General features: G+C 43.2%; 1 protein-coding gene across 1 annotated transcript in view; it reads right to left on the bottom strand.

Moving 5' to 3' along the window:
- FARP2 (FERM, ARH/RhoGEF and pleckstrin domain protein 2) overlaps nt 1-13,665 on the bottom strand; it is an 89,767-nt gene that overhangs the window by 32,922 nt on the left and 43,180 nt on the right. Inside the window, exons 7-13 of the mRNA XM_081096268.1 lie at nt 11,658-11,772; nt 10,992-11,139; nt 4,668-4,763; nt 2,258-2,421; nt 1,525-1,593; nt 995-1,052; nt 10-262 (exon numbers count right to left, since the gene is read on the bottom strand). Of these exons, the coding sequence (XP_080952394.1) occupies nt 10-262; nt 995-1,052; nt 1,525-1,593; nt 2,258-2,421; nt 4,668-4,763; nt 10,992-11,139; nt 11,658-11,772 (903 nt within the window). The remainder of the gene's footprint in view (nt 1-9; nt 263-994; nt 1,053-1,524; nt 1,594-2,257; nt 2,422-4,667; nt 4,764-10,991; nt 11,140-11,657; nt 11,773-13,665) is intronic.

Below are 13,665 nucleotides of genomic sequence, written 5' to 3'. Positions count from 1 at the left end.
CCCCAACACCTTGACAAGGCTGGAGCGCAGGGGGCCCTGGGAGCTGGGCCTGTCTCATGTCGGGTCCTTCCATGGCTTCGCAGGTCCTCTCTGCAGCCGGCCTCTTGGTGTGGGGAGCCTGGGGCTCCGTCAGGGAGATGATGCTGTCCTTGATATTGGGCCGGCCAGGAGGGGCAACTGGGGAGGTAGGGACTGAATAGAAGGAGGCATGTGTTGATGATGGGGACGCAGAAGTCCTCATGCCCTCAGTGAAGGAGATGCTCTGGGGATCAAAATTAAGAAAAGAAAAATAGGAACATAATTTTATAACTCACCATTAAAAATTTGCAAAATTAACTGGGCCCAAATTAGTAAGTCCACACATTTCTATCACAACTTCCACAAAGGACAGTGGGGTCAGACTTTCCCTTTTACCAAAGACTTATCATGCACACAGGTGTCCAAAAGGACCAGGATCATCTGTGTACAATCCTTTATCCTGCCATTTTTCCTCTATGGAAGTAAATGTTCACAACACAGACAACTCCCATCCCTGAAAATAAAGACTGCCAAGAGTGACTGAAAAAATCGGCCTTGGAATCCTATCACTTGGAGATGACAGACAGATGATATGGTGAGGTTTGCTCCCCAGCCTTTTGTCTCCTTGTGTCTAACTGTCTTTTTTAATCAAATGAGAGTCATGGGCTTCTTTTCAATCTGCTAGTTTTATTTAGTGACATGTTTTGAATGTGTCCCTAGTCACACTATTTTTCTAAAACAAGACTTTTAATGGCTCCTGAGTGCATCAAAGGGACACAAGTAACACTGACACCTGTCTCCAAGAATGAAGCCTTCTCTTCACTTAGGACTCCTTTCTGCAGACAGAGTCCCAGGACTGGAATTGCTGTGTAAATGATACAACTAGTTTTAAGACTCTTGTTACAACATTGCCAGATTATCTCCCAAAAGAGTGCAGGGGATTGACATGGTGTCGGTTTTAACCAGAAGGACTCACCTGCTTTGGCAATTCTGTAGTTAGAGCGCGGCCCGACGTCCGCGTCCTGCTGTGTCTTCTGCAAACAGAGAACAAGCTGTGAGCCGCCCCCTCTGGATTCCTGCTTGACCGTGCTTTGCCCACAAGAAAGAGCTCACACAGAAATGTGGCTAAGACTCTGATTATATGCCAAAAGGCATCTAACTAGAAATGGGCAGGAGAACAGAAAACAAGAACAGGAAATAAAAAATAGATGTCTCGGAGAGGTAAAACTGTCCTCCCACACTGAAGGAAAACAAGGTGAATGTTCGGATTCAAAGTTTATTATACTATGTAAAAACATTTGTAAGCTAAGCTATGCACACTAGAAACTAAAAGTAATATCTGTATCTGTATACAATAACTGTACATAGATATTACAAATAAACAACTCAAGTTTCAAAATACATGTTTATGTATTTGAAATAACTTTCATTCAAATAAAGGTTAAAATAATTAAAATATTAATTTTTAAAGCATACACTTTACATCCTCAAGACCACAGAGCTTACCTTTCATAGGAAGTTCTCGTCATCACACCATCTTTGACATAATCTACTAGTTGTTTCTGAGTTCTTCCACTGTGAACAAAGGTTCAAACATTAAAGAAAAGAATCAATGATAATTTGCAGCATTAATTTTTCACAAAGGCAAGACGTGCCCATCCTTCCTCATAAATCTATATACACATTTTAAAGTTGTGCTGTGTAATAAGCATCAGCAATTTTCTAAACAAAGTTTTTATTACATCTACTTTTTCCACTACTTTATTTCATACTAGAGGCCTGGTGCATGATATTTGTGCACTGGGGAGGGGGAGAGGAAAGTCCCTTAGCCTGGCATGCGCCCTCTCACAGTCTGGGACCCCTTGGGGGATGTCTGCCTGCCATGGAGGTGAGAGAGCTGTGAGCCCAGTGGCAGCGGGAGCCTCTCCTGCCTCTGAGGCAGCGCTAAGAGCAGCGAGCCTGGCTTCTGGCTGAGCAGCGCTCCCCCTTGGGAGCGCACTGACCACCATGAAGCAGCTCCTGCATTGAGCGTCTGCCCCGTGGTGGTCAGTGCACATCACAGCGACTGGTCATTCCTCTGTTCGGTCAATTTGCATATTAGCCTTTTATTACACAGGAGGATACTTTCTCCAGTGTGACAGTAGCTGCCTTCTGTATGTAATTCTCTGAAACATCTTAAAACATTTTCCTAAACTAGGGATATTTCTGTTCTCAGCTCTACAATGCAGCTTAGTCCCACCTGTATCTGAAGGAGGAGCCCCTGCTGAAGAAGACGGCCTTAGCCTTTGGCTTCGGTTGATCAAAGAGTCTAAAGAAGGTGTGATACTCCACACAGATCTTCCAGAAGTTCTTACATTCATCTCTGCTACCCAACAAGAACTCCAGTGTGTCCTGGTAAGGTCCCTAGAAACAAATACAAAGGTTCAAGTAACTAATTCAACTATGAAATTTAGGGAGCATTTCAGATTACAGGATATTTCGAAGTTAAAAATTAGGAAAATGTTTTCCTGAAAATTGTAAAGATTCCTGGTTCCCTTTACATTTAAGAGAAGAAAAACACTATACACACACACACACACACACACACACTCACTGTTTAACTATCAGAACATGTAGCCACCCATAGTCACCCCACTGTGAACATCCTGGAGTGTGTCCTTGTCAGATTTCCGAGAGGGATGAGGGCACCTCCTGTGACGGTAGACATGCTTGTCTGTTATTACTGAACCATTTTCAGTGGGGCCCTGGGGGATGATGTCCAGGCTCACAAACATCACCATGAAGAAACTACTGCATTACCTCTCAGGGTTATTCCTGGAAATGTTATACTGAGCTCACAGAGAATGCAGTTTTAACCTTTTGATATATATTATTAAACCACATTCCAGAAAAACTCTAATACTTTGATTCCTAGTTACTCTTCGGCAAGCATGTTAAACTTGCGGCCCTAGGGCCGCATGCAGCCTGCGATGAATATTTTCGCAGCCCAGCCAATATAAAGGTATGTAAGAAGCGTTTTAATAAAAATTTCGTAACTTAATTTTTACAATATCCTATTATACATAATTATTAATAACAAACTACAACATTTACTAATGACTGTTTACTATAATCGTGTTGTATTCACTTCCCTTACATGCAGGCGCACCATTTCTCTCCACTAATACTAGCAGTGAATATTTTAGCAGCCAATTGCCACATCATTAATCTTGTACTGACTTGCTTGGTGTGTGCAACAGGAAATATTTCGCTCTCAGAGAACAAGAAAAATAGGTTTATTTGCATTACGCTTATTAATTTGTGCAGTTATTCAGTGTTTGGTAAGTTAATGTTCAAGAAAAAATATTAATTTTTATTAAAATGTTCTATTATTTTATGTTAACGATTACTCATTTATTTCAGTCCTTTGTATTCAGCTGTCTCTACTGAAATAAACTTACGTTTCTATGAAAATTGAAGCTTTTTTTTTTTTGCAGCCTACATAAACTTAAACCTTGTTTATTTGGCCTGTGTTAGCCTTTGGGATTGACATGCTTGCTCTTAGGAATCTAAGTGCTTGGGGACGAAAAAGGCAACTTTACCAAGTGCAGCAACAGATATGGTTCTGAACTTTGAATATTATGCTATTCTAATTAATAGTTGCTGTGCTATCTTGAGCCATAATTCTCTTCTTTCTCTGTCTTTTCAGAGTAACTGCTGGAAACATTTTTTTAACTTACAGAGAAAACAAGCAGTCTTTTGCTTGTGTTTTGTCTGTTTTTGGCATTCCTTGTGTTTCCTTTCAACTAAGGACGAAAGATCTGAATAATAAACAATTAGGAACCCTCTCACAGACAGCCTGTGGCTTGACCTTGACAAAAGCCCTTGATAATGAAGTGCCTGTGAATTCTCAGGGCAGACCCTCATCTGGACCAGCCCAGGTCTGAATCCCCACCACCAAAGCTGTGTAAACCCTCCCGGCCTCTTAAGCTTCCACCCAGCAGGTGGCTCAGCTAATCTTTCATCCCTAACTTCCTTTGTACATTGTAAATGTAACAATTTGAACTTATTTGAATAGTTTGAAGTACTGGATTTTTGCCAACTATCAGATTGATATACACTTTTCCCATTTTTACTCCTTTCTGTAAATTCATAGGCAATTATTACTTTACTGATTAATAATCTCAATAGAAAGGAATATTTATTTTCTGAAAATCAAGCTCCTTCATTTAAAGTTATTAAAAGGGTTGATTTCTGAGCCACAGATATCATGAGAACGTGGGGAATGCCCCTCAGTTAACTCTGGACATTACTCAGATTTGCTGTAGGGCTCCCATCATAGCTCATATTTTGTATCTCGACTCCTGTTACTTTGAGCACAACAGGCTGTAACATCCAGTATTCTCAGCAGCCCCGGGGCTTGTCAGACAGGCACTTTCTCAGGGCCACCCAGCCCTGCAGAACCTCCGCCCCCTCCGCCCCCCATGTTGCACTTTCACCAGAGAACTACTGGGCAGACTATGGGGAGCCCCGCCAGACCCCAACCCGAACCCTGTCCTTAAATTCCGTGTGCATTACGCTGAAATGACTTACAAAACAACTAATTACTCGCTATTCTAACAGAATACATTCTCTTACAATTTACCAACTGCTCAAAATATAATACTTACATGGACCTCTGGGTGGAGTTTGATAAGGAATCTTTTCCTCTTGAAGCTGAGTTTCCGGACCCGGGACCAGTTGAAGGTGTTGATTTTGGTGGTGCACTGAAACCCAAGAGCAGACACTTAGTAATATGGACACAGACTCAGGAGCTAGAGAATGTGTAAATGACATCCTTGCCAGATGCACAGCAACGCACATGGTCTTTTACAATCCCATTGGGAATGACTGAATTAAAATGTCAATACTATCGACTAATTTATGTTTTAGAAAAACAACTTGATTTCTTGGGTAAGGCTTTACATAACAAGTTCTTTTTTATTACTGTTAATATTAAGCATTTTAAAAAATATATTTTTATTGATTTCAGAGAGGAAGGGAGAGGGAGAGAGATAGAAATCTGAATGATGGGAGAGAGTCATTGATTGGCTGCCTCCTGCACACCCCCTACTGGGGATCGAGCCCTCAACCCGGGCATGTGTCCTGACTGGGAATTGAACTGTGACCTCCTGGTTCATAGGTCAATGCTCAACCACTGAGCCACACTGGCTGGGCAATATTAAGCATTTTCGAAGCTCACCCCTACAAGAAGGCTTGACAGTCGGGAAAGGGGAAGGGGCAACAGTGGAGGTTGGGCAGGGCTGCTTTTTCACAGCCACGTTTCTCAGAAGGAAAGGGAGGCCAGAGTGGGTCCTGGGTACTGAACTGAAACTAATGACATGAACTCTTGACACTCCGCTCACCTAGTGCATGGACCTGGGTTTCTAACTACTCTCTACTAAGAAGAGCAGGGTTCTATGGTCTTCCAGGGTGAAGCAGGCAAAGTAGAAAACGAACCTAGAATAGTTTGTTGTGTAAGAAAGTGAACAAGTGCTCAAAAAATGATGGGGACATGTCACAAGGACACAGGAACCAGCTCTAAGGGCCAAATGAAGGGACAATTTAAAAATCAAAATAATGATAAAAACAGAGAGTCAAATATCAGATTATAACCCAGGTTATTACAATTTGAACTTAATACAATTATAATATAAATCCATAAATCCACAGTAACATAAAGAAACTAAATAAATGTGGAGAAAACCCTTCTAGGAGCACAAAAAAGGGAATTTACAGAGTTGTCATTCAGCAACCATCACAGTAATTCAACTAGGAGGTAGTGAATGAGGTCTCAAAGTATCTTTCCACAAAATATTAATTAATTACAAAGGATGAATAGTAACTTTCACTAGAGAAGCCTGGGGACACCATCTGACCAAGTGATCAATGCTGATACCACCATCAATGGGAGAGGTGGGCTATATCACAGACTGTACCAGGTATATCCTTATGTCTGTGATTTCCTGCCCAAGAAGATGAGCCTTGGGCTAATCACTAGCAAGTACTGGACAAGCTCATATTATGGTCATTCTACAGCCTATAATGACCAGCCTATAATCTTCCAAAACCTCAAGATCAAGAGGAAGTTCGTGACTGAAGAGACCAGACACAGTGGTTCTCAACCTTCTGGCCCTTTAAATACAGTTCCTCATGTTATGACCCAACCATAAAATTATTTTCGTTGCTACTTCATAACTGTAATGTTGCTACTGTTATGAATTGTAATGTAAACATCTGATATGCAGGATGGTCTTAGGCGACCCCTATGAAAGGGTCATTCAACTGCCAAAGGGGTCGCGACCCACAGGTTTAGAACCGCTGGACTAGAGAGACATAATGACTGAACAGTGTTGGATCTTAGATGGGATCTTTTGCAACGAACAAGATTGGGGCAATTGGTGAAATCTGGATGGGTGAGGGTCGGGTTGGATGAAGGAGGTCTTGTATTGCGTTTGTAACTTTTCCGTAAGCTTGAAATTATTTCAACATAAAAAATCTAAATGTATTAATACTTTTCTGGCATTTTCTACTCTTGATCATCATGACCATTTACTCTTTACTGCAAACTTGAGGTGGGGGACAGCAAGATAAAGAATGTTTTCCCTTCAGAGAGACTAAAAAAAATCTCTGCCATAAAAGGGAGGCGGCCCTGATACGTGGTACAATGTGGTCTGACTGTGAGAACAAGGGGAGAGGCCAGGCAAGGCCAAACACTGAATGATCCCATTTCTGTGAACTGTCCAGAAGGAAATGCAGACAGAAAGCAGATTAGAGGTGGTCAGGGCTGTGAGGGGCTGCTGCCAATGACTGCGTGGGGTGATTAAATGTTCTGGAATTAGGTAGTGAGGATGGTTGCACAATAATGTGCAATTGTTTACACCAAAAGAACTGAATGTACACTTAAAGTGGTGAATTTTATGGCATGTGAATTATATCACAATGAAAAAGATTCCTGATTTATGAGATGTCCTCAAAGCCAAGACATACATGTCTGAGTCCAAATGAGACCGGAAGCTTCCTAGCCCCCCAACTATGGCCCAAACGCTAAATTACTCTAATTTCTACTCAAGATAAAATATTGGAGGATTTTCAAAGATGTTAAAAAAAAAAAAAAGAAAAAAGAAAAAATACCCATCACAGCCAACAAAACAACCCAAACACAAACAGCAACAACAGAGAAGAATTGTTTCCAGCTGCTTGCTTGCCTTTCCGGCTCCCTCTTGCTCGAATTAAAAAGCTGCAGAGGCACTTTCAGTCTGGAAGTTCCTGCCTCAGGTTCTGAGTGTTTTCCCTGGTAATGCCACGACTTCCTCTGCCTCTAGGATTCCTGGGTGCTGGACCTGGATTCCTGCTGGAATCTCCTTCACCTCTCCTATCGGTCATCCTTTAGCTTTTATTCTGCTTTGTGGAGATTCCCTCAACTTTGTTTTTCCAACTGTCTGGCTCTGCTAATGCTGTCACTTCTGCTCTCACATGTGGAAATCTGCAGGCCACCTGTCCTCCCTGTGCCTGCATCCCACTCCTATTTCAGAGATATAAGGTTTTCTCTGACTCCTGTGAGGCTTTCTGGAAAATGTAATACAGTAAGTACATTAACAAGGTTCAAATCCCAAAGGTACTGAAAGTGAGTCCATCGTGAAGTCTGCCTCTAACCCTTCCCCAAAGCCTGCCAGTTGCCACATCTTGCTAGAGGCGACCAGCGCCACCTGCTTATTCTGTGTGGAATAGTGTGTGTGAGTAATTTCCTTTTCCCCACAAGCAACCTGCACACAGTTTTGAGTCTTTTCTCCATGTAACGATCCATCTGGAAGTCTGTCTCCTGAGTCAGGACAGAGAGCTTCCGCATCTTTGTACAGCTGCTCACATTCCAATACTTCACTAATGCAAACAAGGCCAGAACAAAAAATTACAAGATGGGAGTTTTACATGTGTGATAAAGAAGTGATCTGGGTCCTCACGAGCTGACACAATGTGGAGCCTTCTGTTTTGCTGATATGACAGGTGATATGCAGTCATGTCCTGTGAGGACGGTGCAGGGTTGTTTTTTTCTTTCTTCCATCACTGGCACTTCTGTTTCTTCTGAGTTTCTTTGTCCCAACAATTTGGTTCTGGTTCTTCAAGAGAGAGGTCACGTGGGTTATCGTCCCTGTAACTCCTGCACAGCCCCTAATAGGGATGGAGTCCACAACTCGGGCATGTGTCCTGATTAGACTCAACTGGTGACCTCTTGGTGCATGGGATTATGATCAACCCACTGAGCACACTAGCTGGGCAATACCGCATGTGTGTGTGTATATACCTATAATTATTTTTTAAAAAAATATTTTTATTTCTGAGAGGAAGGGAGAGGGAGAAATAAAAACAGCAATGGTGAGAGCAAATACTTGATCAGCTGCCTCCTGTACACCCCACACTGGGGATCGAGCCTACAACCCAGGTATGTGCCCTGATCAGGAATCGAACAGTGACCTCCTGGTTCATAGGAGGCAGTGGTTCACTCAACCACTGAGCCATGCGGGCCAGGCAATACCACATGTTTATTGATACTGTTGTTCCACTGACTGTGTCTGGAATACAATTAATAGTATTTCCACACATGGTTTTGTTATAAATTCTGTATTGCCAGTTAGGGATATAAATATACATTTTTCCTATATAAAATAAATAAATAAAAATAAAGAGGGACTATAAGCCTGGCAACTAAATGCTCTTGTCTGGTCTTAGACTAGATCCTGTCCCAGAGGAAATGAAGTTCTGAGCACACCCCTGGCCAGTTGATGAGCCTGGGAAATAAATGGTGTATTAAGATGTGTTTGAGCCCTAACCGGTTTGGCTCAGTGGATAGAGCGTCGGCCTGTGGACTGAAAGGTCCTAGGTTTAATTCCAGTCAAGGGTATGTACCTTGGTTGCGGGCACATCCCCAGTAGGGAGTGTGCAGGAGGCAGCTGATGGATGTTTCTCTCTCATTGATGTTTCTAACTCTCTATCCCTCTCCCTTCCTCTCTGTAAAAAATTAAAAAAAAAAAAAAGATGTGTTTGAGGCCTCTGTGGTAACTGCATTGTGATTATGTAAGGGAAAATTCTAGTAGGAAATACACACTACAGTTCTTAGGGGTAAAGGTCCATGATAAATATCAAATGCTTCAGAAATAATTGTCTGTGTGCAGGTGTGCACGGGAGTGTGTGCACGTTTGTAAGGAGGAAGGAAAATGCCTGTAATGGCTGGATCTGGGTAAAGGATACATGGGATCCGAGCTACTCTCATTCTTACAGGTTTTCTGACAGTTTGAAAGTCTTTATAAGAGGAGGCTCTAAAATGTGGGCGCAGGCCACATTTGTGGAGTATCCCAGGGTCAAAACCTGTGGGGTTCCTGCAAGGCTGGTCAGACTTTCTGGAGAGCAGAGTGTCCTTCCTCCAAGACAGCAGCCCGGCCACACTCCAGAGGGGCTGAGATGGGAGGCCTGCAGCCTGATGGACATACATCACAGGCTCCCCCACCTATGCGACTTGGTATCTCTACCTCTGAGCTGCACCTGGAGAGAAACAGGCTGCTCTGCCTCGGATCTGAAGCTGTAAGTCTCCTCGCAGACGATGAACGGATGAAACCAAGTTTCCGTTTCCAGCTCCAGGCTTCCCCTGGCTGTCAAGGGGTGCCCTTGTCCACTACTGGACACAGTGGTCTGTTCACAGCTTTCCCTCTGCAGGCCATCGGATTCCAGTCTTTTCCAACCATCTAATCATTTCCCAACTTCCAAAATTTTGCTGTTATACCTCATCTTCTGGATTCCCTTGTTCTCACTGATTTAAACTTAAAAAGAAAAAAATTCCTTTACTCTCATTCTGTGGGGTTTGAGAGAACAGAAGTAAATTCAATCTAGAAGTCTCTGCTTCCTGCTTTTACAACTTCCTCTGGTTATAAATGGTGAAAAGTGACAACAGCTGGATTTGGATGGACATGCGATTAGAATCTGTGTGGTGTAGGAACGACCAGAGTGAGTAGGTTTGGGACCTGGAACCGCCTACTCAAAGGGGTGTGGCAGCTAAAGTCTCTACCTCGAATTTTATTGTTCCTGTCACATCTAGTGCATAATACAATTAACATTCTAAATTCAAAATTAATTTTTTTTCTTTGGACAAAAGACTGAAATTTAATGGCTAGGTAAAGAAAAAGAAAGCAAGCCTGAGCAGGGAGCCTGAACAAACCAGCCACTGCAGGTGATCACTGGCTGAAAGGCCTACAGGGGAAAGAGCTGCCAGTCAGGTTCCAGAAACGAGTGCCAACTGCCACCATGTGCCCTAGGAATCATTGTGCTCAACCAGAGGTGCACAGCTGTGCAAGGCCCAGTGACCAAAGAGCTGATAGGGGTCAGAGCCGATGGTGGGCAGGACTGGGGACCCACCCAGTGTCGGACACTCGAAGGCCTGCGTATATAGTTGTCAGACCCATGACACCACAGACCCTAGGGCACATATACTTAACTACAAATAAAACTCAGTAGTCATTTATATAACTATCTAAACACAGATGACACAAAAATGCCATTAGGCCCTACTGTTATCCCATGTGGCACCTTCTGGTATTTTCTAGTGTGTTCTACCTCATTAACCTAAATGATGGCTGCATCCACTCAGAGACCCACACCCGGAGGACCGAATGGAGGCATGGAGACTGCTCCAGGGAAGGGCCAGTCTCAGTGAAAGGTTCTAAGGGGCGAACTTTCCTTCAGCATTAGAAGGAACAGTGGGAACAGTGACTGGATGCCCTGAGGGGCAATGGGCTCTATGACAGTGAGGACAAAGGCCAGAAAACAATTTCTCTACTGGGTGAGAGGCCAGATCAGATGACATGCAAAGCTCTCCTCCAAGTCCAAGACCTTACTCATCAGAGCAAAGATTTACCAATGTATGTAAACCCTCCTCCCCATCACATTGAGAAGTTCCCACCCCCTACCTGGAACACGAGGACCCCCATGTGGGACACAGCCAGGTTAATCTTGGCTCCCTCCCTGTCGGAAGCCTTGTGAAACCTGATGCCATACATTTCCAACTTCCGGGCGACCTCGAGGACCTGGAAATCTGACTCGGCTGGCGTCTGGCCCCTGTGATAAAAGACAGCAGGATCACAGCACTAAAAACAACCAGGTTCTGAGAGAGCCGAGCACTTCACAGAAGTGATCAGGTCAGCAGAGTAAAACAAATCAGCACAGGAGGCTTTGTGTCACGGTCATCTTCACCTCACCCACAGTGACTGCCCTGGCTCTGCCTTCTCCTGCCCATCCCTACTGCCCCAGTATGTTCCCTCCAGGCGTCCTTCACTACAGTCTAGAAAACTTGCCAGGGGCCAGTGTGAAGAACCCAGCACCTCAGCACTGGGCCGAGCTCACTGCAGGGCCGGCTCTACCTGCAATGGATAAGAAAGCCCACACCAGCCACCCAGCACTCCTGTCCTCACTCCTTCCTGGCCCTGATGTCTCTTCCAGCCTTTTCTAAATGCTGTGTCCCCAGAGAGCCGTGGTCAGCTGTGGCTTTAGTCAGACCTTTAATGCAGGCTCCCCGGTGCACTAGTCACGACCCACCATAGTGACAGCAGTCCAGTGGCCGATTCTCACTGACTTACATGTGCTTCCGATGGAATTCTAGGATCTTCTCTAGACAACACTCCTGATGGGGCAGGTACTTGTTGACTTTGAGGTGCTCCCGATCCAGGGTTTCATCATAATCTCCTATTTCCGCTGAGATGAGATAATAACAGTAAGTAATTTTAATTTTTAAATAAAGAAAATATAAACTCACCCAGCCAGGGTGGCTCAGAGGTTGAGCATTGACCCATGAACCAGGAGGAGGTCCTGGTTCAATTCCAGGTCAGGGCATATGCCTGGATTGTGGGTTCGAGCCCCAGTAGGGGGCATGCTGTGGCAGCTGATCGATGATTGACTCTCATCATTCATGTTTCTATTTCTCTCTCCCTTTCCCTTCCTGTCTGAAATCAATAAAAAACATTAAAAAAAGAGAAAAATATAAACTCATATTATTTTACTGCAGACAGTATAATTTTTTTCTACTTTTAGTTTATGCATTTCGGTGTACAATACCTTCTCTGACCCATACTAAAAGTAGAAAATATTATCCTAAATATGTAGTATGGGGGGAGCAGGGGCAGGCTGGAGGGGGTAAATGGGGGAAAAAAGGGATTATCTGTAATACTTTCAACAATAAATAAATTTTTAAAAAAGAGTAATATAAATATGCCGAAACCGGTTTGGCTCAGTGGATAGAGCCTCGGCCTGCGGACTGAAGGGTCCTGGGTTCGATTCTGGTCAAGGGCATGTACCTGGGTTGCGGGCATATCCCCAGTGGGAGATGTGCAGGAGGCAGCTGATCGATGTTTCTCTCTCATCGATGTTTCTAACTCTCTATCTCTCTCCCTTCCTCTCTGTAAAAAATCAATAAAATATATTTAAAAAAAAAAGAGTAATATAAATAAACAAGAGTTTGTATCTGTATTCCAAATATTTTATGCTATGAAGGCAAATATAAAGACAGGTGAAGAGAATTTCTTCTATGTTTTGAAGAACTAAGACACAGGTGAGTGACTCCAGGGAGGCAAATGCTGGGCTTGCAAGCTTGATGTGTTTGTTAAGTTTTACATCACACTTTATACCAAAGTTGTTTCAAGACTACTGTGACCAGGATAAGGTATTTTACTTGTTTCAAGATAATGTATTTTAAATCATTTTTTCCTTCAGGACCTCTCAAATTCTTTAGGAACAATGTTTCTAATTTCATGTATTTCCAGGCTACAAATATTTTAAAAATAGTAAAGCCCAATAATTTTAAGCAATATACCTCTTGTTTTGTCTTGAGACCATTTCAAATCCACAGTAAAGTTTCATGCATAGAATCACACTTTAGAACAGATTTTCTATAAACCAGACGTCCTTGCTCACAACCACAGCACAGCACCCACATCAGGATGGAACCATGACCTGCTGTGACACCGAGCCTCAGCCCCTATTCATATTTTACCAGCTACCCAACTGTGTCTTTTACAGCTAAAAGCCCAGTTCAGAATCATGCACTGAATGTGGCTGTCAAATCGCTTTAGTGACCTTCAATCTCGGCAGCACACTTCTAAGGTGAAAACTATAGTTGGACAAGTTATTACGATATCTCTAAGCTGTACACAGAGCCCTCCAGCATGTGGCCAAATGAGTTTGCACTGAAAAGCCATCTGTCTGCCTGAGAAGACTTCAGGCCAAATAAAAAACAACTAAGTCACTTTGAAAACGTATGTTAGTGAAAGCCAACAAGTACTATCCTGCAGGAGAAAAACCATAGATAAAATTCGCTATTTGGACCTGGCTGGGTGGCTCAGTTGGTTGGAGTATTGTCCCATACATAGAAAGATTGTGGGTTCGATTCCCGGTAAGGGCACGACCCCGGGTCCGGATGCATACATGAGGCACTGATGTTTCTGTCTCACAGCGATGTTTCTCTCTCTCCCTTCTTCTCACTCTAAAAATCAATAAAAACATATCCTCAGGTGAGGATTAAGAAACAATGCTATTTGAAGGTGTGCCAGGGAAAGAACCAAGTAAATTATAAACAAACCCACATATATATTA

This window comes from Myotis nattereri, assembly GCF_964212035.1.
Source record: "Myotis nattereri genome assembly, chromosome: 7".
Classification (NCBI taxonomy): Eukaryota; Metazoa; Chordata; class Mammalia; order Chiroptera; family Vespertilionidae; genus Myotis; species Myotis nattereri.
Note: the sequence above shows the minus strand (reverse complement) of the source record. Positions and strands in the feature narration are given on the sequence as shown.